Here is a 24058-nt window from a genome sequence, read left to right as displayed (position 1 = left end):
TGATGTTTCTTTGTCAGTTTTCTGTTTAGATGATCCCTTCAATGCTGAAAGTCAGGTATTGGAGTCCCTATCTATTATTGTACTGGGGACTATCTGTCTCTTTAGTTTCAGTGATGTTTGCGTTATATATCTGTGTGCTCAGGTGTTGAGTGCATATACCTTTATAACTATTGTATCCTCTTGCTGAATTGATCCTGTTATTATTATATAATGACCTTATTTTTCTCTTTTTTTGTTTAACTTAAGATCTATTTTGTCTAATATAAATATAACTACTCCTGCGTGCTTTTGGTTTTCATTTGCATGGAATATCCTTCCATCCTTTCACTTGCAAGCTATGTGACTTTACAGGTGAAGTGAATTTCTTGTAGGCAGCATATCATTTGGTCTTTTTTGTAATCCATCCATTCTATCTATATCTTTATTTGGGGAATTTAAATCAGGTATAGTCAAGGTTTTTATTGATAGGTGAGGACTTACTCCTTTCATTTTAATAATTGTTTCGTGATTGTTTTGTCTATCCTCTGTTCCTTTTTTCCTCTTTTATTGTTTACCTCTACAATTTAGTGGTTTCCTGTAGTGATAATGTTTGATTCCTTTCTCTTTTTCATTTTTGTACCTGCTCTACCAATGAGTTTTATAGTTTTTTGATTTTCATGGTGGTAGACACTGTCTTTTTGCTTCCAGATTGAGGACTCCTGTAAGCATTTCTTGTAGGATCAGTCTAGTGGTGATGCATTCCTTCAGGTTTTGCTTGTCTGAGACGTTATTTCTTTTTCAGTTTTATTTATTTATTTATTGGAGACAGAGTCTCACTCTGTTGCCCCAGCTGGAGTTCAGTGGCATGAACTCAGTTCACTGCAACCTCTGCCTCCCAGGTTCAAGCAATTTTCATGCCTCAACCTCCTGAGTAGCTGGGACTACAAGCATGAGCCACCATGCTTGGCTAATTTTTTTGTATTTTTAGTAGAGATGGGGTTTTGCCATACTGCCCAGGCTGGTCTTGAACTCCTGAGCTCAGGCAATCTGCCCACCTTGGCCTCCCAAAGTGCTAGGATTACAGGGATGAGCCACTGCACCTGGCCTCTCTTTTTCAGTTTTAAAGGATAGCTTTGCCGGATATAGTATTCTTGACAGACAGTCTCTTTCTTCCTGTATATTAAATATATCATCTCATTCTCTCCTGTCCTCTAAGGTTTCTGCTGAGAAATACGCTGTTTGTCTGATACAGATTCCCTTGCATGTGACTTGGTGTTTTTCTCTTGCTCTTTGTCTTTGACTTTTAACATTTGACTGTGATGTGCCTCAGAGAAGACTTTTTAAATTGTATTTCTTTGGGGATCTTTGAGATATCTGTATCTAGATGTTTATATCTCTCACAAGACTTGGGAGTTTTTCAGCTATTATTTCATTAGATTGGTTTTCTGTGCCTTTTCCCATCTATTTCTGCAACTCCCAATATTCGAAAAATTTTTGGCTCATGATGGCCCATATATAACATACACTGTCTTCTTTCTTTTTCTTTTCTTTCTTTTTTTCCTTTTTGCTTTTTATTTGTCTGACCTCATATAAAGACCTCTCTTCAAGTTCAGAAATTCATTCTTCTGCTTGATCTAGTCTATTGCCAACATTTTCAGTTGTTTTTATTTTATGTACTGAATTCTCAGTTCCAGGATTTCTGTTTGGTTCCTTTGAATGCTGTCTTTTTCATTGTTGAATTTCTTATTTAGATCATAAATTGTTTTCCTGATTCCTTTGTATTATCTATCTTTCCTATCAGGAATCTTTCCTGATTCCTTTGCATTATTGTATATCTCACTATGTTTCCTTAAGATCATTATTTTGAATTTTATAGGTTTTGTTTTCTTTGGGATTTGTTACTGGAGAATTACTGTATTCCTTTGGAAGTGTCATGTTTCTTTGATTTTTCGTATTTCTTGTGTCCTTTATGTTGATAGCTGTGCAGCTGGTGTAACAGTCACTTCGTGTAGTTTTAGGTGTCGACTTTTTTCTGTAGATGTATCTATGTTGTTGGTTGAATATGGTGCTTTGGCATTGATGATGGGGGAGGTGCATTGGTGTAATCTCCATATACTTATGTTTTCTTCTGCTGTAATCAACATCAGTGTCAGGTAAGTTCCTCAGTGGCTTACGGTGTAATTGTTAGTAGTGGGGGATGCTGTGGTGAGGCCTTGATGGTGATGGGGAGGACAGCAGGCCAGTCCTCAGGCACATTGATGGCATATACAAAGTACTAGACTGGCAGCACCAGGCCAGGCTTGCCAGTTTTTGGTGGCAGTAGGGTACCTGAGTGGGCTGGCCCTTGGGCCTCCAGGTGGTGTGTGCTGGGATCAGAGGTGGCAGTAGCAGGCCAGCCCAAAGGACCTTGATGACACTTGTGGCACTGGATATGACAGTAGCAGCTGGGGGTCGGACCTCGGATCCCTTGGTAGCATGCATGGGCACTGGTAGTGGTGAAAGCGGGCTGCATGGGCATTTCTCTAGGTGCCTGTGAGGAATATTTGGGTGGGTACCTATGGCAGTGTGTGGAGCAGGTTTGTCCACAGGTTCACTGAAGGCATGTGCAAGAGACTTTGTCAGTGGCTGGTGAGGCAGCCCTGTCTTTATGCTCCTGGATGCCTTGTGCAGGTGCCGGTGGGGCAGTAGGACTGTCCTTGGTGTTAGTGGTAGATGGCGCCTGGGTAAATGCACACAGACCTGGTTGGGGTGGGCTGCTCCTCAGGGCCCTGGACAGTGTATGTGAGCACTGAAGCAACAACAGCAGAAACAAGCAAAGTAGCCTTGTCTTCAGGCTCTCATATGGCTCACATGGGCACTGCCCCTGGTGGGTTTGGCAGGCTTGTTCTCAGGCTCCTTCATGGTACACTTGAGTGGGCCAGTTCTCCGGCCTCCTAAACGTATGCACAGGTATGCATAGTACTGCCACTGAAGGGGACAGGGCTGCTGGTGGTGGCAGTGGTATCAGTCAGGTGGCTCCCAGGCTCTGGAGAGCACACACTTAGGATCCCTTTGACCTAGAACAGTTTCCCTGGTGGGCTATTAGGTGACTACCTATTACCACAGGTATAGGGGGCTGTGGGGCTAGGGATTTTGGGGAATCTGTCCTGGCTTTGAGATGATCCTGGCTGGACTGGCTACCTCAGTTCCCTTTCCTTCTGTCATCAGAGGATCCCTATCAATTTCCTGCTGAATTCCAGTATGCTGTCTTTGATGCTTTCCTCAAGGTGTGGTTACCTGCTTGCTGGTTTGGTTTTTCTTTTTCAAAGAGATGAGCGCTGGATATTCCCAGTCAGCCATCTCGATGATATCTTTGTCTATGCTGTGCATATTAAGGAATGTATAGACATGTTTTAAAACCTGCACAATTAGCCCTATAACTACAATTCTAAAAATTTCTACCACTTGAAAAACACACTCATTTGTAATTATTACCTCCCACCCTATACACAGGTTTCATTTTGTATGGCAGGCTCAGGCTTAAAGTGCAAGATCCTAACTCCCCACCACACATATACACGTTTCATTTAATATGGCAGCAAGCTCAGGCTTGAAGTGCAAGATCCTACCATCTTTATCACATCCAGTAGGGATTCACCCTGGGTTGTGGTTTCTGTGGTATAACCCCTTGAGTGCATATCTTGTCAACACAAAGACTTAACTAAAGGGACAAGTTATCTACAACTCACCCACCCAGCATTCTCCTAAACTGCTAGAGACCCTCCTATTGAACAGAGAGGAAATGGGAGTCACAAACGAAATACTAGACCATAGCAGTTCTGAAATACAGCCTGATGTGTGCTTCCACTTCTTTGATTTGGACTTCGTGGGAACCATCCTCTGTGGTTGTTTGTGCTGCCTTCTTGGTTCTTTGTTGTATCCTTTTTGTATCCTTTTCATAAGCAATGACCTGTGTTTTCAGCTAAGTAGTTTCCTCAGCCAGCTTTCTCCCTATAGAACTTCTTAGGTCCTAAGGCCTCTTCATTTTTACTGTCTTGGTGTCTTTTAATCCAAGCTAGCAAGCAGTGTTATTGTTACTTCGATTCTCTTAAATACTTAGAGTCTCTTGTGAATTTTACTTGGGTTCTTGTCATGGAAAAACCTCTTGTCCAGATCTCTTTGAGATAAGCACTTCACCTTGTGCTTCCTGTGAAGCTGTAGTAGGACAGTGCCTTAAGATGCATATACCCTTAAGATCTTTAAGGGAATTTGAGGCACCACCTTAAATCTTTCTGAGGTCTTAAGAAAGGGTCTTACACTGACAATCTTGGCTTCACCTTCAGACTGTGTTCTCCTGGCAGCACCCTGGATTTGATCTTATCCCAGAGGCCATTTATCTCAGCAATACAGGTGCCCCTCAAGTTAGGATGGGGTTATGTCTGGATGATGTTTGCATTTGTTATGACTGATATTTTCAATTTATGGGCCATCATAAATTGCAAATATCAGAAGTTGTGGGTGGGTTTTCCATTTATAATAATTTCCATTTACAGTGACTTTATCCTGATGTAACCACCCCTGTAAGCCAAGAGGCTTACACATACCATTTTGTTACTCAACACATATCATTTTCACACTATTAGAAAAAGTCAGAAAATGGTGAGTCGAACCATGCTAAGTCAAGGACTGTCTATATTTGGGAATCTGACATGTGGAGAGGCTATAAAAAGGAAACAGATACTTGAACCCAGAAAGTCCTGGTTCCTTTGTATGTAGTAGTCTTTCTTTAGCTTATCTCTTGCATTGGTTTTACTTTCAGCGGCTGTGTGGTAACAGTGCAATTTCCTTCAAGTTCCAGTATCATTTTCTTCACTATCCATGAAACCCTTCCTACCATCTTCTTCGAGGACCATTGGGCTTCCACAAACAGTCTCTTTAAGACTCTTCTTGTTTTCATGCTTATTCTTCTGTAGGTCCTTTCATCTTCCACTTAACTCCTGGTCCAATGATAATCCAACATGTTTTCGTAGTTTTTGTTGTTTTGTTATGCATTCCATATGTAGTGTCAATATCTGTATTAGTTATTTTTTGGTATATAACAAAACGCAGTGTTTCAAAACAACATCTATTTTGTTCACAATCTGCAGTTTTAGGCAAGGCTCAGTGGGGCCAGCTCACTCTTTCTTTACTTGGCATCAGCTGAGGCAACTTAAAGCTGAGAACTAGAATCGTCTAAAGCCTTGTTCATTCACCTGTGCAGCATTTGAAGCTGGCTTTTGGCTGGGACGTTAGTTAGAGAAGTCAGCTCGAACACCTACCTACATGAGGATTCACGGTGTGGTTTGGGCTTTCTCACAGCATGTTGGCTGCATTTTAAGGACAAGTGTCCCTAGAGAGAAAGAGTCAAGTACAAGCTGTATGACTTTTTGTAACCCCACCTTAGAAGTCACCCAGCAGTTCTGCCACATTATGTTCACAAGAAGCTGGTTGTCAATGCCAGCTTGTATTCAGGAGAGGGAATATCATGGGAGAAGTGGCAAGCAATTTGTAGATGTTTTAAAACCACTGCTTCATTTACCTTTATAAAATAAAAAACAATCATAATTATTTCCTCTAAAGGAAAGCAGTTCTGTCCAACTCAGCACCACTGAAATTTCAGTGCAATTTTTTGTTGTCATTGTTTAATGTGCTCCCTTATTTTGTGTAAAGTAACAATGAATTACAAGACTATACTACTGAATTAAGCCATTTTTCTTCAGAAAAATGGTATGGATCATGCCATTGAACTTTTATACTAGGAGATGTGATTGCTTCTTAATTCCAAGTATCATTACTCTTTGAAATGTAACTCAAATTAGCATAAGACATTTGCAGTTCAGCAAAAGGCTTATGGTATTGGAATCCATTTTTTTTTTTCAAGATTTATTCATTAGAGTCTTATTTTCAGAGTCTTATTATGGGAGCCATTTATTGACTCAGGGCCAAATAATTCAATATGATGCCCTTAAAACTTCATTGCAAATTATGGAGAATGATAGTGGGTTACAGCAATAAGAGACTTTGTGCTAACGGGGTGACTTAGAGCCATTTTAAGGAGGACAGCCATGAAACAATCATAGGAAAGCAGAAGTCTAAGATCAAGTCCAAATGTTGTGTGGCAAAGATGATGAAAGTAAAGGACAAATTTTTGTGAATTCTGGTGATTTTAACTTTGTTTTTAATTTTCTGAGTAATCCAAGGGTCTGTATTTTATGAATCTATAACAGTATAGGTAACATTTTATTGCAACTGAATTTATTTAAAACATTATTAGTTTTATATTAGACCATTCTCAGTCTACCTTCTTCATTACAAAACTATATTGTTTTACTCATGCAGGTTGACCTTATAGAAGCACAGGAAACTGCACCTTCACGATGTCTACATCTGGATGCAGAGAATGAAGTTCTTCAACTTCAACAGACATTGTTCTCTATGAAAGCAATACAAAAGCAATGTGAAACACTACAGAAGAATAAGAAGCAGCTGAAACGAGAAGTAGTAAACCTCAAAAGTTATATGGAGAGAAATATGTTAGAATGTGTTGAAGCTGAACAGCATAAACTGTTGATTAAAGAAAAAGCAAAGAAAGAGATAGCAGAAAAATTAAACGAAGCCATTCTCACCTTGCAGGTTGGTTTATTTATCTGTAATGTGCTTTCATTCATTTCACTGCAAATTTTATTTTGGATATATACATCATACGTGTTTTCTCTACTTTCCTGACAGCAATTTGTTTGGTAGACTTCTAGAAGGAAGGTGGTATTTGTTTCTCCATTTAAATATTTTCGTTTCCTTCATTCTTATTCTTATAACTAAATTGATCTTCCATAATAATAATTATCATTAGAGAATCATTTGATTACTAAAGCCAGTTGGCATAATACAAGACTAATAGAAAAAGTAAAAAAAAAAAATTGTGATTTAGAAATTATACCATACTGTTGAACTGCTTTTAAGTTACATTGTTCCACTTTTAAAATGTAAACTTGATTCTGTCATTCTTTGCAGAATTGTTCTACAATTCAGATTCAATTATTAATGCAGTTGGTACTGATAATATGTTAAGCTTGAGCTTCTTTCTTTCTTCACATTGTTCTTAAAATTGTTCTCTGAATCACATACTTAAAATTGTTCTCAGAATCACTGACTCTGAACAAAAGGAAACAAATACACAGTAATTATTCAGGTTATAATTACTTTTAAAATGTTCCCTTTTAATTTATTTTAGAAACAAGCAGCAGTATCTCAAGAACAGTTAGCACAGTTAAGGGAGGATAATACTACTTCAGTAAAAACTCAGATGGAACTCACAATCAAAAATCTGGAATCTGAAATCTCCAGAATAAACACTTCGTCAGCCGACTTTAATAAAACCGAATTGGAAAGATATAAGGAACTCTACCTAGAAGAAGTAAAAGTTAGAGAATCCTTGTCAAATGAACTGAATAGGTAAGTCAGTACACAGAATCATAGAAAATAAGTTAAGCTCATTAATTTGCCTTCAAAAGCATAACTTTTAGTGAAACAGATTCAGGAGATTTGTGGGAAGTGAAAGCTGACTAGATTATACAATTTTGGAAAATTGTAAATTATAAATAGTAAATAAGCTTAACCTTTAAGTAAAATTGAAAATAGTAAATGAACATAACCTTTAACATCTTAGTCCAGGACAGTTCATGTCTCTCTAGCTTTTGGTTTTACGTGACTTCCCCCCACCCCTTAATATTCTTATATAGTTAACCTGATCTATTAGGGTTTCAGCTAAGTATTTGTGAAGCTTCATAATTTAGACAGTGATGCCATTATAAAACTTGTTTGTCCATATTCCCTTTATTTGAAATATTAATGAATTTAATTTTTGGAAGATGACAGCTGAAAACCGAAAGGGTCAAGTACGACTACTCTGGGCACATTCTGGCACTCAGTAAATTCACTTTGTTTGACTGTGATCATTAGAGGGTGCCTTGAGAAGAAGTGTTCTGTATCGTTTTTCCAGTCCACATAAAGGCACACCTGTGAAGTAGAGAATGATTAACATAGGGTTGAAGGGAAGTATAACTTACTAAGTGATAAAAAATAACACCTTGGTCAGCCTGAGCGGGTATGTGGAAGACAGAAAAGGCAGGCCCCACCTCTGGTGCATGGGCCACAGTGTTAGGAGCTGATTGTCCTCGATGCTGCTTTAGTTCTCTTTGATTTCAGCAGTCTTCTTCTCCCCTAGGAAAAGTCGCCCTGAATGATTCCTCAGTGACAAATGCTCAATTTTTTTCCAGATAATGGGTGAAAAGTACAAGGGCGGTGAAAACAATTGTTTGAAAATGTCTTTGAGAGATAGTTTTTTAGAAAATCTCTGTTTTACTAAATACAAGTATTTCTAGCTTGTATTTTTACTTTTAGTTTTTTAATTGTATATATTTAAGGAATACAATGTGATGTTTTGATATATTTATATGCAATGAAATGGTTATTTTGTCAAGCTAATTAATATCTTCATCATTTCACATAGTTACCCTTGGAATACAAGTAATTCTAATGGCATCTTAAGAATCTTGTAAGTAGAGTCATTCCAGACAGGCAACAAGTGTTAACTGTGAAGCGATACATCATTGATAGTCTTTTCTGTCCCCTCCCTCGTTTGAACTACTTGTTTGTTAGAAATCCCCCTAGAAACATATGTACTTCTTTAGAACAATGTTAAAACTATAATTGGATACAGTAGGCATGCTCTAACACATTTTCAGAGTTAAAACATGGCTTATGGTATATTCTATTTACTCTTATGGCAACTTTTAGAACAATTGAAGTCATTTAGGAATCATTTAGGAAAAAAGGAAATACTAAGCGTTTGTCTTTTGCAATCTTCATAGAACTAATGAGAAGATAGCAGAGGTCAGTGCGCAACTTACTGTGGAGAAAGAGCTGACCAGATCTCCATTCGCTGCTTGTAGTACAAGGCCCATCCTAGAGCCACCTTGTGCTGGAAATCTTAATGATAGTGAAGATCTCAACAGAAAACATATTCCAAGAAAAAAGAAGTCTGCTCCTGAGAGCATGGAGAGCTACTTGTTGAAGGTTAGTTATCTTTTTTCCTTTGGTGTTCACATGTCTGATCTAATTCTTGTATGTTATTTGGTGAAATACTCAGTTACTTAATTGTCTTGTGTATGGTCAAGTAAAGGTAATAATTATCTGTGTTAATAAAGAGAGGAGACAGAAATTTTACAGTTATTTTTAAGTCCCTGGAGCTCTCATTCATAAGAGATTACTCCTTTGTTAACTTTATTCAATAAACGTAACCAAACTGACACATTTTAAATTTCTTTAAAAACTGCAATTAAGTTAGATTTTAACCAAAGGTATACTTTGATGTGCTTTGTCTTACTAACTGATTTTAGTTTGTCTGGGGTTCACTTTTAAAGGGTTTAGTGTGCGTGGGGTCACTTTTAAAGTTTTTCTGCATCATCTCAGATTTTCTACCCCTCATCGTATGTGAATGATTGGTGTCCAAACACTAACCACACATGGATGTTTATTATTTAAAAGGATCCAAGGTGAATACTTTTATATGTTATATAAACCTGCAACACTTGATTAATCTGTTCTTTAAGTTAAAAGTTTTGTGATTTTCTTACATGAGTACATCTGGTTATAAAAAGTTGTATAAAAATTGCTATTGCACTTACAGTGTTTTAATCCCAATTTTAGTAAAATGTGTCTATTGTTATGTGGTTGTACAGGGTTTTGAAATAGTTAAATGAAACAAATATTTGAATTTTTAAAGTAAAGCTCACATAAGTTATGTCTCTCTACTTGGCCATAACTGGAGTGATTGGTGACTAAGATGGCAATGATATCTAGAGTCCTTCAATAGCAAATGTGACCAAACAGAATCAATTCTGTTCTTAATACCCCAAATTCCATGTAAAGCTGCACATGGACATCTCCCCTGGACATGTAACAGGAACCTTTTAGTTCAACCATGTGGTTTCACTCAGAGTAAGAGTCTATTTCTGGGGATTTCAAAATGAATCCAAGAATGACAAGCTATATCAACTATAGAGTCGGTAAGGAAAAAAAAAAAAAAAACGTAGTTCAGCTATGCTTGACCCAGATTAAGGTATTTGTCTAACATTTGTCCATTTTTTCAACTGGGGGAAAATTACAAAAGCTGGGCACAGTGGCACACACCTGTAGTCCCAGCTACTCCTGAGGCTGAGGCAGAAAGTCACTTGAGCTCAGGAGTTCAAAGCTGCAGTGCGCAATGATTATTCCTGTGAGTAGCTAGAGCACTGCAGCACTCCAGACTGGGCAACATAGCAAGATTCTATCTCTTAAAAAATTACAAAATCCAGAAAGCATTTGTTTGAACAAAAATAAATAGTTTTCTTTGTGTATATTGTTGTTTTTAACATTTTTAATCGGTCCACATTTGCTTATAGTTTTGATGTTTTTATGGTCTCCTTAATGCACAGAAAAGCACAGGCCCACATGGAATGAGCCTCAACCTTGTTGTATTTACCTGGCTATTTCATGTCCTAACAAATCATAGAAGAGCAAATCTAAGGTTTCTTAGACAGCACTGCGGCCAAATAGCTTAAAAGAGAATGCATTAAATGATTATTTTAATACATAGATTGCAAGAGCCCAGCTAGCTGATATTTTTAATCATATTGTTTGCTTAGGTTTTATGTTTCTGAAAAAAATGAGATGATCAGCATATGTGGTAAGATTAGAAAGAATATGTGGTTAAGATTAGAAAGTCAAGGAAGAAGAAACTATTTCTGTAAGTGTTATACAGTCATCTTGTTCAGGCTGTGGTGGATAGGCAGCAAATGGTGCTCCTCGTTCCCTTCTGAGTTCAGAACACTGGAGTCAGATGGACATCAACACACTAGCTCTAGCACAGACTCATGATAACTAATGGGAGGATGTGGCTCAGATGTGCAGCCACAGTATTTTATCCCAGATCAGGCACTAACCCACAGAGTTTTAAGTGGAGAAAACAAATGCTTGACACCCATCGCAGTTGCATGCTGCTTACTGCAGAGATGACAGCAAACCTGAACTCATGTCACCGTGGGCAGACACATCTTTTGAAAGAGATCCTGAGCCAAGCAAGCACACTGTATGCTTTGCCCAAATTCACCCATTAGGTAGATCTGACATCTTCTCAAGAGGAAGCTGTAGGCAGAGAGTCTAAGCCCTCACTTGAAACCTGAGGCCAGGGAAATGAAGCGTCTCCTATCATTTCTGGCTGGATTTAAGTGATAATTGAAATTAAGTCCACATCTTTGTACCAATTAATGTTGGACAGACGTATGCTAGATGGTAAAGAGAAATCTGTTTTGTGTTTTCAGTTTTTCTATAACTCACAACATGGATGATCGCCTTGTTGATTGATTTTCATAAACCAAGTCTTATTTGGAGGAGAATGAATAGTTATTTTAAGGAACAGTTTTCTCGATTTCTGGTTGCTTGGTTCAACTGAAGATTTTCTCCTTCAAGTTTTCTGCTCTGCAGTTTGAAAAATGTGTTCTTTATAAATTGAGTGTCTCAATTGGTACTAGCAGAAGTTATGATACTAATTGTTGTTTAAATTTTATTCAAACTTACCTTGGAGAGCTACTTTTTTTGTCTCATGCTTAAACATTAGAGCGCATCGTGACAGTTTATAGATGCATTTTCTCTGAGTTTTTGTTGTTGTTGTTGTTGTTGTTTTTTAAGACAGAGTCTCACTCTGTCACCCAGGCTGGAGTGCAGTGGCGCAATCTCTGCTCACTGCAACTTCTGCCTCCTGGGTTCCAGCGCTTCTCCTGCCTCAGCCTCCTGAGTAGCTGGGACTACAGGTGTGCACCACCACACCTGACTAATTTTTGTAATTTTAGTAGAGACAGGGTTTCACCATATTGGCCAGGCTGGTCTCGAACTCCTAACCTTGTGATCCACCCACTTCGGCCTTCCAAAGTGCTGGGATTACAGGCGTGAGCCACCACACCTGGCCTCTCTGAGTTATTTTTTAAAATCTGTGTTTCTTTTCCAAATATGAACGAAGCAGCTAGGGGCATAGAATAACTCCAAGCTCAGTGAAAGATCTGAAGCCACCCACTCCTAGCTTGCAACTAATTGGCTTTCTGACCTCAGGCAAGTTGCAGTCTCTCTGAGCCTGTTTTGTTTCTTTTATAAAATTAGGGACTTTGACTAAATCAGTGACATTCATACCTTTAAGTAAAAGTCTTTTTTTTTTTTTTTTTTAAAGAATAGAACTTTTTTAAATTGCATGAAACCACTTTATAGAAAGCAGAAGCAGTGCTGTCTGACTAAAGGAAGGATCAGTGCTCTGAAACCGTGACTTTCTTATCCCTTCATCCTTCAGCGTCCTCTGTGGAACCTTAGATTTCGGTGGGACATAGCTTGAAAAGGGTCATTTCTAAGAGAATCCTACTAATTAGCTAAAGTATGCTGGTACTTATGTTCTCCCATGTATCATTTTCCCACCTACTTATATTTTTAATGAAAAAGTGTAAATATATTTGCAGATGTGCTTGCAGATTGTTGATGTTGGACTTCCTCCACCGTCTGAGACATAATCCCCACCTGGAGATAAAGAGAAAGGCCACAGAGACAGGAGGAGCAATTTTATTAAAAAGTTTATGTATTTTACTCCATAAGGAGCTAGTATAGCTTTTGATTTAGTATGTTGTATAAAGTGAAGATTAACAGTTTACTAAGCTCTTTTATATCCTCTGGTGATGTTCAGTTTCTCCTGAGCTATTGCTCTGCACACTACAAAAACCATCGATGGCCCGGCCCCCTTGTCTCACTGAATAAGACAGTGATTAATGTCATCAAGACCCTTTTCTCTCCTTTTCCCTTCTGTTAGCTGTGCCAGGCACTGTATTAAGTGGTTCAATGGGGGACAACAATTCTGAATTTCTGTGAAGGGAAATATGAGGAAAATGTGTGATTTAATGGCAAAGCAAAAATAAAATGAAAGGACTTTTTAAAAGTCGCTTAATATTTGCCTGTTTTTACTTCTGAAAATAGGTAAAGCCACCCCGGCCTTTAACTGGCCAGGAAAAAATTGGAACCATCAACACTCAAAACCCCTTTCCTAAGCTTTTGGGTTCCCATCCCAGAGGCACTCCCTCCCTGTGTTCTGGGTCTGTCCTTTTTCCCTCTGCTTTTGCATCTGACCTGGGATCTCTTTCCCAAAGGCAGCTGCCCTCCACTGTCATTTATGTGGTGAAATATTCAAGGATCAGGGAAAGGCTGGAAGAGAATTGATGTAGGGGGAGGCCACTCTGGGTGGGAAGATAGGCAGTGACTTCTACCATGTACTCTTATTGAAGAGTTTGGAGAGAAAATGACCTTTACTTAAAGTTGTTATACAAAAAGTATTCTCTCTCTACAGAGTTATGATTTCTTCAGTATTGCCGAGACCAGCTCGGTCGGGGAGACCCTAACCCAGTGGCGCTAGAGGAATTAAAGACACACACACAGAAATATAGAGGTGTGAAGTGGAAAATCAGGGGTCTCACAGCATTCAGAGCTGAGAGCCGTGAGCAGAGATTTACCCATGTATTTATTAACAGCAAACCAGTCATTAGCATTGTTTCTATAGATATTAAATTAACTAAAAGTATCCCTTATGGGAAATGAAGGGATGAGCCGAATTAAAGGAATAAGTTGGGCTAGTTAACTGCAGCAGGAGCGTGTCCTTAAGGCACAGATTGCTCATGCTACTATTTGTAGCTTAAGAATGCCTTTAAGCGGTTTTCCGCCCTGGGCGGGCCAGGTGTTCTTTGTCCTCACTCCAGTAAACCCACAACCTTCCAGCGAGGGCATTAGGGCCGTTATGAACATGTCACAGTGCTGCAGAGATTTTGTTTATGGCCAGTTTTGGGGCCAGTTTATGGCCAGATTTTGGGGGACTTGTTCCCAACAAGTATAAAAGTAAGCAATTTGTTAGGATTATTTCATTTTTATGTTAACAAAATTGAGGTGTTATGAAAATATTTGTGAATGGGGTATAAAGAAATAATAAAATCTATTACATTAGAAATATTTAGCCAGAAGAGTGTTTTGGAGAAAAGATAAAAACATTACAGTAGTAGTGTCTTAATTTGAATCATGTAAAAATGTACTTTTTATGTAGTGTTTATGAATGACAATATCTAGTGTTCTTTGAAGAAAGGCTTTCTCCTTTATCTGGTGTTGAATTACTACTTTTATATGGCCTGGCTGGTAATGCTGTTGTCATGTTACTTACTCTGTAAAGCCTATCTATAATGTTTTTGTCACAGAAATGTTATGGAAAGGAGTCTCAAAATATTGGTAAACCTGTTAGTAAAAAAAAAGAAAAACTGACTTGACACCTAAAATTTGTAAAGGCATTAGATATCATTATCGTTATCACCATAAACTATCTCAGACCCTGTTCTGGGCATTTAGTGAGAGAATACCTATTCTACAAAAGGTTTAAATAAGAGCACTCTAGATAGAGACACTGGCAATAAGTTTGAAATATTCCCACATCTTTCATAATTAAGTAGATAACTATAACTTGCCAGATGCTTCAAAAAATGGGTACTAATTTCTGAAAAGAAATCAAAGTTGCAGTTAAATAACTCTATATTGTTTTCCTAGTTTTTAATTCTAGACATTACTGAATCAAAGAAACTAAGACTGAAAACTGGCTCTAACCTATATTCTTGTTTTCATGTAAATTTTCTGAAATCTTTGCATCTATATAAATAAAGAAATGTTAATCATAATAAATATCATAATATTTTTCCAGTGGAACTTTCACATGGCATCACAACAATACTGCTTTCTTCAAGTATGTATTAAAGATTCTGTGCTGAATTAATAGCAAAGAACATACTTTAAAATTACTATTTTCTAAAAGTGGATAATGGAGAGTTCATTTTAAGGAACTATTCATTAGAGTGAAAAACTGATTAGACCTTGATAAAAGGCAGAGTTTTGATAAGAATGGGAAAGTAATGAATTCATTGCAAAATATGACTTGAATTGTTTAACCTCTGTACTAATAAGGGAAAACATCACACTTTTGAAATGATGTAGATCCAACAGACCAATATTAATTGTACTTTTGTGAGATTAAACAGCGTAACACATATATGTTCTCCATTATCTAAACTTAAAATAGGAATTTATGTGATTTTCTTAAATATAAGCATTCTTCAAGTTAGGTCTGGTCTCTAAAAGTATTATTTAAAGGCCATGTTTTGTAATTGATGCTCCTTACCATGATAATGTCTCTTCTTAAACATTATAAATAATATTTGTCTTATTTCAGATGCAGCAGAAGTTGCAAAATGATATAACTACAGAAGTAACAGGTATGTTACCAAAATTTATGAATTAAATTTGGATTAAGTAATATATGTCTAAAATAAACTGCAAATGACATCCCTTTCCATTCTTGGGCTAATAGATACTACATTAAATATTCTTTCTTACACACATCTGATGAAAGATGTGAAAAATTGAACATGTATAATAAAGAGCGTACTTATGCCTCATGAATTCATCACATTCCATAACTTGAAAAAGAAAAATCAAGAAGTCTGGCTCTATACTTCACTTCTACCATCCCTATGGAACTGTCAGCCAGCACACAGAAACTATTCTCAGAAAACAAAGGCATCATCAGCTTCTCAGGGTTATGGTGGTGATTTTTAAGGCCAAAACACTCCAGTCTCATCTAGTAACCTAGTCAAGCAGTTACAGTTTATAAACAGTCACTTGAGAGGTAACACTTTAAGTCTCCAGTCATTTACAGTGTCATTGGTTTACTTTTGCCCTCAGGAAATGTTCCAAAATTCTTAACATGGAATATAAACACCCACATTCATTTGGTTCTTGTCATGTTACTCAGGTTTATCTCTCACCACTAACTGTACTCTGCCGCTTTGCTCTAGCATCCAGCCAAACTGGACTGCACAGAACTCCACAGTGGGGGGATCGGTGGTGATATCCCCTTTTTCATTTTTTATTGCATCTGTTTGATTCTTCTGTCTTTTCTTCTTTATTAGTCTTGCTAACGGTCTATCAATTTTGTTGATCTTTTCAAAAAACCAACTCCTGGGTTCATTGATTTTTTTGAAGGGTTTTTTTGTGTGTGTGTCTCTATCTCCTTCAGTCCTGTTCTGATCTTAGTTGTTCCTTGCCTTCTGCTAGTTTTGAATGTGTTTGCTTTTGCTTCTCTAGTTCTTTTAATCGTGATGTTAGGGTGTCGATTTTAGATCTTTCCTGCTTTCTCTTGTGGGCATTTAGTGCTATAAGTTTCCCTCTACACACTGCTTTAAATGTGTCCCAGAGATTCTGGTATATTGTGTCTTGGTTCTCATTGGTTTCAAAGAACATCTTTATTTCTGCCTTCATTTTGCTATTTACCCAGTAGTCGTTCAGGAGCAGGTTATTCAGTTTCCATGTAGTTGTGCGGTTTTGAGTGAGTTTCTTAATCCTGAGTTCTAATTTGATTGCACCGTGGTCTTCGAGACAGTTTGTTGTGATTTCTGTTCTTTGACATTTGCAGAGGAGTGCTTTACTTCCAACTATGTGGTCAATTTTGGAATAAGTGTGATGTGGTGCTGAAAAGAATGTATATTCTGTTGATTTGGAGTGGAGAGTTCTGTAGATGTCTATTAGGTCTGCTTGGTGAGACCTGAGTTCAATTCCTGGATATTCTTGTTAACTTTCTGTCTTGTTGATCTGTTTAATGTTGACAGTGGGGTGTTAAAGTCTCCCATTATTATTGTGTGGGAGTCTAAGTTTCTTTGTTGGTCTCTAAGGACTTGCTTTATGTATCTGGGTGCTCCTGTGTTGGGTGCATATATATTTAGGATAGTTAGCTCTTCTTGTTGAATTGATCCCTTTACTATTATGTAATGGCCTTCTCTGTCTCTTTTAATCTTTGTTAGTTTAAAGTCTGTTTTATCATAGACTAGGATTGCAACCCCTGCCTTTTTGTTTTCCATTTGCTTGGTAGATCTTCCTCCATCCCGTTATTTGAGCCTGTGTGTGTCTCTGCACGTGAGAAGGGTCTCCTGAATACAGTACACTGATGCGTCTTGACTCTTTATCCAATTTTCCAGTCTGTGTCTTCTAATTGGAGCATTTAGTCCATTTACATTTAAGGTTAATATTGTTATGTATGAATTTCATCCTATCATTGTGATGTTAGCTGGTTATTTTACTCGTCAGTTGATGCGGTTTCTTCCTAGCATTGATGGTCTTTACAATTTGGCATGTTATTACCTATCATCTGAAGCCTTCTTCTCTCAACTCGTCAAAGTAATTCTCCGTCCAGATTTGTTCCATTGCGGGTGAGAAGCTGCGTTCCTTTGGAGGAGAAGAGGCACTCTGATTTTTAGAATTTTCAGCTTTTCTGCTCTGGTTTCTCCCCTTCTTTGTGGTTTTATCTACCTTTAGTCTTTGATGATGGTGACGTACAGATGGGGTTTAGGTATGGATGTCCTTTCTGTTTATTAGTTTTCCTTCTAACAGTCTGGACCCTCAGCTGCAGATCTGTTGGAGCTTGCTGGAGGTCCACTCCAGACCCTGTTTGCCTGGGTATCACCAGCAGAGGCTGCAGAAGAGCAAATATTGCAGAACAGCTAATGTTGCTACCTGATCCTTCCTCTGGAAGCTTCATATCAGAGGGGCAGCCGCCTGTATGAGGTGTCAGTCAGTCCCTGCTGGGAGGTGTCTCCCAGTTAGTCCACTCCAGGGTCAGGGACCCACCTGAGGAGGCAGTCTATCTGTTCTCAGATCTCAAACTCCATGCTGAGAGAACCACTACTCTATTCAAAGCTGTCAGACAGGGATGTGTAAGTCTGCAGAAGTTTCTCCAGCCTTTTGTTCAGCTATGCCCTGCCCCCTGAGGTGGAGTCTACAGAGGCAGGCAGGCCTCCCTGAGCTGAAGTGGGCTCCACCCAGTTTGAGCTTCCCGCCACTTTACTGACTGCAGCCTCATTAATGGTGGATGCCCCTCCCCCAGTCTCACTGCTGCCTTGCAGATGGATCTCGGACTGCTGTGCTAGCAGTGAGCTGGGCTTCGTGGGCATGGGACCCTCCTAGCCAGGCGCAGGATATAATCTCCTGGTGTGCCATTTGCTAAGACCGTTGGAAAAGCACAGTATTAGGGTGGAAGTGTCCCATTTTTCCAGGTACCGCCTGTCACAGCTTCCCTTGGCTAGGAAAGGGAATTCCCCAACCCCTTGTACTTCCTGAGTAAGGCAATGCCCTGCCCTGCTTTGGCTCACGCTCCATGGGCTGCACACTGTCTGACAAGCCCCGGTGAGCCCCAGTGAGATGAACCCAGTACCTCAGTTGGAAATGCAGAAGTCACCCGTGTTCTTCATTGCTCACATTGGGAGCTGTAGACTGGAGCTGTTCCTATTTGGCCATCTTGGAACCTCCCCAGATTCTTATCTAATAATAACTTATCATTGTAGTCATACATACTTTTCATTCTTATTAACACTGAAAAAACTCTCAACTCTTTTTTACTGACTTACGCTTAGTTAACTATGAGATATATAGAATATAATTCTTTGGCCAGGCATGTTGGCTCATATCTGTAATCCCAGCACTTTGGGAGCCTGAGGCAGGCAGATCACTGGAGCCCAGGAGTTTGAGAGTAGCCTGGGCACCATGACTAACCCTGCCCCTATAAAAAATACAAAAACTTGCCAGGCACAGTGGCTCATGCCTGCAGTTCCAAGTACCTGGGTCCGAGGCAGGAGAATTGCTTAAGCCTGGGAGGACGAGACTGCAGTGACCTGTGATCACACCACGGCACTCCAGCACAGGTGAAACAGTGAGACCCTATCTTAAAATAATAATAATAATAATGATAATATAATTCTTGCTTTTTCTCTTCAGCTGCTACTAAATGTGAACCTGAACCATATGTAGCTTCTCCTCCAGAATCTGCATACCAGAAAAATCTGAATCAAGATCCAGTGTTGGAAGCAACAAAAGAATATGTACAGATTTTAAGCAGAAAATACATGATCTGAAAGATAAGGCAATTTTATTTCTGGGCTGTTGACATGATATTTTGTTTCCCATTAAGTATATGATGTGAACATTTTTACTAAAGGGAAATATTCTATATTGTACATGTCTGATGAAAATTTATATAGTATTTTAAATAATGTTTCTTGGCCTCTTCAGCTAACTTTTAAGTGATTTTGCAAATGAAAACCACTATTATTGAGTTTTACTTACTCAAACCACCCAAATGTTAGCTGTTTAAACAGCCAAATAATCAAGTTGCCATTAACAATTTAGTGGAGTCAACTGATGGCTTATTTGTATTTTATAATTTTTATCTTTATATATAGTGATAGATTTAAGTTTAGATAGACATTATTTTGGTATACTGGTACTGTGGTCATAGTCAATGTTTGGATGTATTGCAATTGTTATAGTGCAATAAAACTTAGATAATTTTAATTTTAAGCACTGATTTATATAGATCTTTTCCTGTGGAAAAATAAGGTTTGCCTAAGCCTTTTCATTTTTTCTATTTATTGTTTCATTTCTTTATTTGATTAACTTTTGGGAAACAGTCTTAAAATTGCAGAAAATTTCCACATTTTAAGAAAAATAACTTTCCCCCTGTGGGCCATTTGAGAGTAAATTGCTCACATTATGCCATCACATCTGATATCTTTAGTGGGCATTCCCACAAGTCAGGACATTTTACATAACTACTTCATAACCAGAAAGTTAACAACAATACATTTGATCATTTAATTCTCATTTCCTTTTCTAGTTTTGTTAATTATCTATAATGTTCTTTGCAGCAAAAAGATCCCATTCAGGTCCATGAATTGCATTTAGTTGTCATGACTCTTTCAGTCTGAAACAGTTCCTCAGTTTTTCTTTGACCTTTATGACCTTAAATCTTTTGAAGAGTAAAGTCCAATAATACAGAATGTTCCTCCATTGGATTTCTCTGAATTTTTTTATGATAAGATTTAGATGATAATTTTTTTGGGCAAGAGTATCACAGAAGTTATCCCATGATCTTCTTACTGCATTCTATCAGGTGACCTGCAATTACTATTATTTTTTATTTCCATCTTTTATTTTAAGTTCAGGGGTGCACATGCAGGATGTGCAGGTTTGTTACATAGGTAAATATGTGCCATGGTGGTTTGCTGTACAGACCATCCCATCACCTAGATATTAATAATAGTCCAGCATCCATTAGCTATTCTTCATGATGCTCTCCCTTCTCTCACCCGCCACCCTACCACAAGCCCCTGTGTGTGTTGTTCCCCGCCATGTGTCCATGTGTTCTCATTATTCAGCTCCCACTTATAAGTGAGAGCATGCAGTATTTCATTTTCTATTTCTGCGCTGATTTGCTGAGGATAATGTTCTGCAGCTCCATCCATGTCCTGGCAAAGGACATGTCTCATTCCTTTTCATGGCTGCATAGTATTCCATGGTGTATATGTACTACATTTTCTTTATCTAGTCTATCATTGATGGGCATTTACGTTGATTCCTTGTCTTTGCTATTGTGAATAGTGCTGCAATGAACATACGTGTGCATGTATCTTTATCCTAGAATTATTTATATTCCTTTGGGTATATACTAAGTAATGGGATTGCTAGGTTAAATGGTATTTCAGGTTCTAGGTCTTTGAGGAATCACCATACCGTCTTCCACACTGGTTGAACTAATTTACACTCCCACCAACAGTGTAAAAGCATTCTTGTTTCTCCATAATCTTGCCAGCATCTTTTTATTTTTTTGAATTATAGTCATTCTGACTGCTGTGAGATGGTGTCTCATGTGGTTTTGATTTGCATTTCTCTGATGATCAGTTATGTTGAGGTTTTTCTGTTTGTTGGTTGCATGTATGCCTTCTTTTGAGAAGTGTCTGTTTGTGTCCTTTGACCACTTTCTAATGGGGTTGAGTTTGTATTTTTTTTCTTGTAAATTTGTTTAAGTTCCTTGTAGATGCTGGATATTAGACCTTTGTCAGATGGATAGAGTGCAAAAATTTTCTCCCATTCTGTAGGTTGTCTGTTTACTCTGTTGATAGGTTCTTATGCTGTGCAGAAGCTGTTTAGCTTAATTAAATCCCATTTGTCAATTTTAGCTTTTGTTGCAATTGCTTTTGGCATCTTCATCATGAAGTCTTTGCCCTTGCCTGTGTCCTGAATGGCATTGCCTAGGTTTTCTTCCAGGATTTTTATAGTTTTGGGTTGTAGATTTAAGTCTTTAATCCATCTTGAGTTAACTTTTGTATATGGTTTAAGGAAGGGGTCCAGTTTCAATTTTCTGCATATGGCTAGCCAGTTCTCCCAGCACCATTTATTGCTTGCTTTTGTCAAGTTTGTCAAAGAGTCAAAGATCACATGGTTGTAGGTGTGTCGTCTTATTTCTGGGTTCTGTATTGTTCCATTGGTCTATGTGTTGGTTTTTATACCAGCACCATGCTGTTTTAGTTACTGTAGTCTTGCAGTATAGCTTGAAGCTGGGTAGTGTGATGCCTCTAGCTTTGTTCTTCTTGCTTAGGATTGTCTTGGCTATTTGGTCTCTTTTTTTTGGTTCCATATGAGTTTTAAAATAGCTTTTTCTAGGTCTGTGAAGAGTGTCAATAGTAGTTTAATGGGCCTGGCATTTAATTTACAAATTGCCTTGGGCAGTGTGGTCATTTTCACGATATTGATCCTTTCTGTCTGTGAGCATATACGTTTTTCCACTTCTTTGTGTCTTCTCTGATTTCTTTGAATAATGGTTTGTAGTTATCCTTGAAAAGGTCGTTCACTTTTCTTTTAGCTGTATTCCTAAGTATTTTACTCCTCTTGTAGCAATTGTGAATGGGAGTTAATTCAAGATTTTGTTCTCAGCTTGCCTGTTTTTGGTGTATAGGAATGCTAGTGATTTTTGTACGTTGCTTTTGTATCCTGAGACTTTGATGAAGTTGCTTATCAGCTTAAGAGTTTTTGAGCTGAGATGATGGAGTTTTCTAGATATATGATCACGTCATCTGCAAACAAAGATAGTTTGACTTCCTGTCTTCCTATTTGAATAACTTTTCTTTCTTTCTCTTGCCTGATTGCCCTGGTGAGAATTTCTAATACTACATTGAATAGGAGTGGTGAGAGAGGGCATCTTTGTCTTCTGTCAGTTTTCCAAGGGAACGCTTTCAGGTTTTCAGGTATTCAGGCAACAAATAACATGATGAATAGAATAGTACCTCACATCTCAATGCTTATGTTGAACATAAATGGCCTAAATGCTCTACTTAAAAGATACAGAATGGCATAATGGGTAAGCATTCACCAACCAAGTTGCTGCTGTCTTCAGGAGATTCCCCTAACACATAAGAACTCACATAAACTTAAGGCAAAGGGATGGAAAATGACACTTCATCCAAATGGACACCAAAACTGAGTAGAAGTAGCTCGTCTTAGATCAGACAAAACAGACTTAAAGGCCACAGCAGTTTAAAAAGACAAAGAGGGACATTATATAATGATAAAAGGACTAGTTCAACAGGAAAATATCACAGTCCTAAATATATATGCACCTAACACTAGAGATCCCAAATTCATAAAACAATTACTACTAGACCTAAGAAATGAGGTAGTCAGCAACACAACAATGGTGGGGGATGTTAATACTCCTCTGGCAGCACTAGACAGGTCACCAAGACAGAAAGTCAACAAAGAAACAACGGACTTAAACTATACCCTAGAACAAATGGACTTAACAGATATTTACAGAACATTCTACCCAACAAGCATAGAATATACATTGTATTCATCAGAACATGGAACATTCTCCAAAATAGACCACATGATAGGGCACAAAATAAGTCTCAGTAAATTTAAGAAAATCAAAATTATGTCAAGTACTCTCTCGGATCACAGTGGAATAAAATTGGAAATTAACTCCAAAAAGAACACTCAAAAGCATGCATATACATGGTAATTAAATAACCTGCTCCTGAATGATTGTTGGGTCAACAATGAAATCAAGAGGGAAATTCAAAAATTCTTTGAACTGAATGATAATAGTGACACAACCTATCAAAAACTCTGGGATACAGCAAAAGTGGAGCTAAGAGGAAAATTCATAGCATTAAATGCCTACATCAGAAAGTCTGGAAGAGCACAAATAAATAATCTGAGGTCACACCTCACAGAACTGGAGAAACTAGAACAATCCAAATCCAAACCCAGCAGAAGAAAAGAAATAACAAATACCAGAACAGAACTAAATGAAATTGCAACAAAAAAACAACAGATAAATGAAACAAAGAGCTGTTTCTTTGAAAAGATAAATAAAATGGATAAGTATTAGCAAGATTAACCAAGAAAAGAAGAGAGAAGATCCAAATAAGCTTGATTAAAAATGAAATGGGAGGCCGGGTGTGGTGGCTCACACCTGTAATCCCAGCACTTTGGGAGGCCAAGGTGGGCGGATCACGAGGTCAAGAGATCGAGACCATCCTGGCTAACACGGTGAAACCCCGTCTCTACTAAAAAATACAAAAAACTAGCCGGGTGAGGTGGCGGGCACGTGTAGTCCCAGCTACTCAGGAGGCTGAGGCAGGAGAATGGCATGAACCCAGGAGGCGGAGCTTGCAGTGAGCCAAGATCCGGCCACTGCACTCCAGCCTGGGCAATAGAGCGAGACTCCATCTCAAAAAAAAAAAAAAAGTTGCTCACTCAATAATTTTTAAATATACAGTAAAAAACTGATCTATGATATATTATTTGTCAGACTGACAAATGCTGACAACACTAAGTGTTGGTGAGGATGTGGGAAATACTGATTACCTACTGAGCACACACTATTTGTAAAGAATTATGCTGGATGCTAGAGATGTGAATATGAATAATACAGAAATGAGAACCCAGAATTAAAGCCAAATACTTACAGCCAACTGATCTTCAACAAAGCAAACAAGAACGTAAAGTGAAGAAAGGACACCCTATTCAACAAATGGTACTGGGATAATTGGCTAGCCACATTTAGGAGAATGAAACT

General features: G+C 38.1%; 1 protein-coding gene across 2 annotated transcripts in view; it reads left to right on the top strand.

Annotated features, from left to right (window-relative positions):
* The window catches only part of CCDC144NL (coiled-coil domain containing 144 family, N-terminal like), a 125537-nt gene extending 102246 nt beyond the window's left edge, over positions 1-23291 (top strand). The window contains exons 13-17 of one of the 2 annotated variants that reach the window (XM_011971258.1): positions 6337-6630; positions 7229-7449; positions 8868-9072; positions 15323-15365; positions 18916-23291. In XM_011971258.1, coding sequence (XP_011826648.1) covers positions 6337-6630; positions 7229-7449; positions 8868-9072; positions 15323-15365; positions 18916-19052 — 900 coding nt within the window. In that variant the 3' untranslated portion in view covers positions 19053-23291. The remainder of the gene's footprint in view (positions 1-6336; positions 6631-7228; positions 7450-8867; positions 9073-15322; positions 15366-18915) is intronic. The other variant, XM_011971259.1, reaches the window with a different exon arrangement.
* The last annotated feature ends 767 nt before the right edge of the window (positions 23292-24058 follow it).

This window comes from Mandrillus leucophaeus, unplaced genomic scaffold, assembly GCF_000951045.1.
Source record: "Mandrillus leucophaeus isolate KB7577 unplaced genomic scaffold, Mleu.le_1.0 Scaffold995, whole genome shotgun sequence".
Lineage (NCBI taxonomy): Eukaryota > Metazoa > Chordata > Mammalia > Primates > Cercopithecidae > Mandrillus > Mandrillus leucophaeus.
The sequence above is the reverse complement of the archived record's forward strand: the minus strand, read 5'-3'. Positions and strand labels throughout refer to the sequence as shown.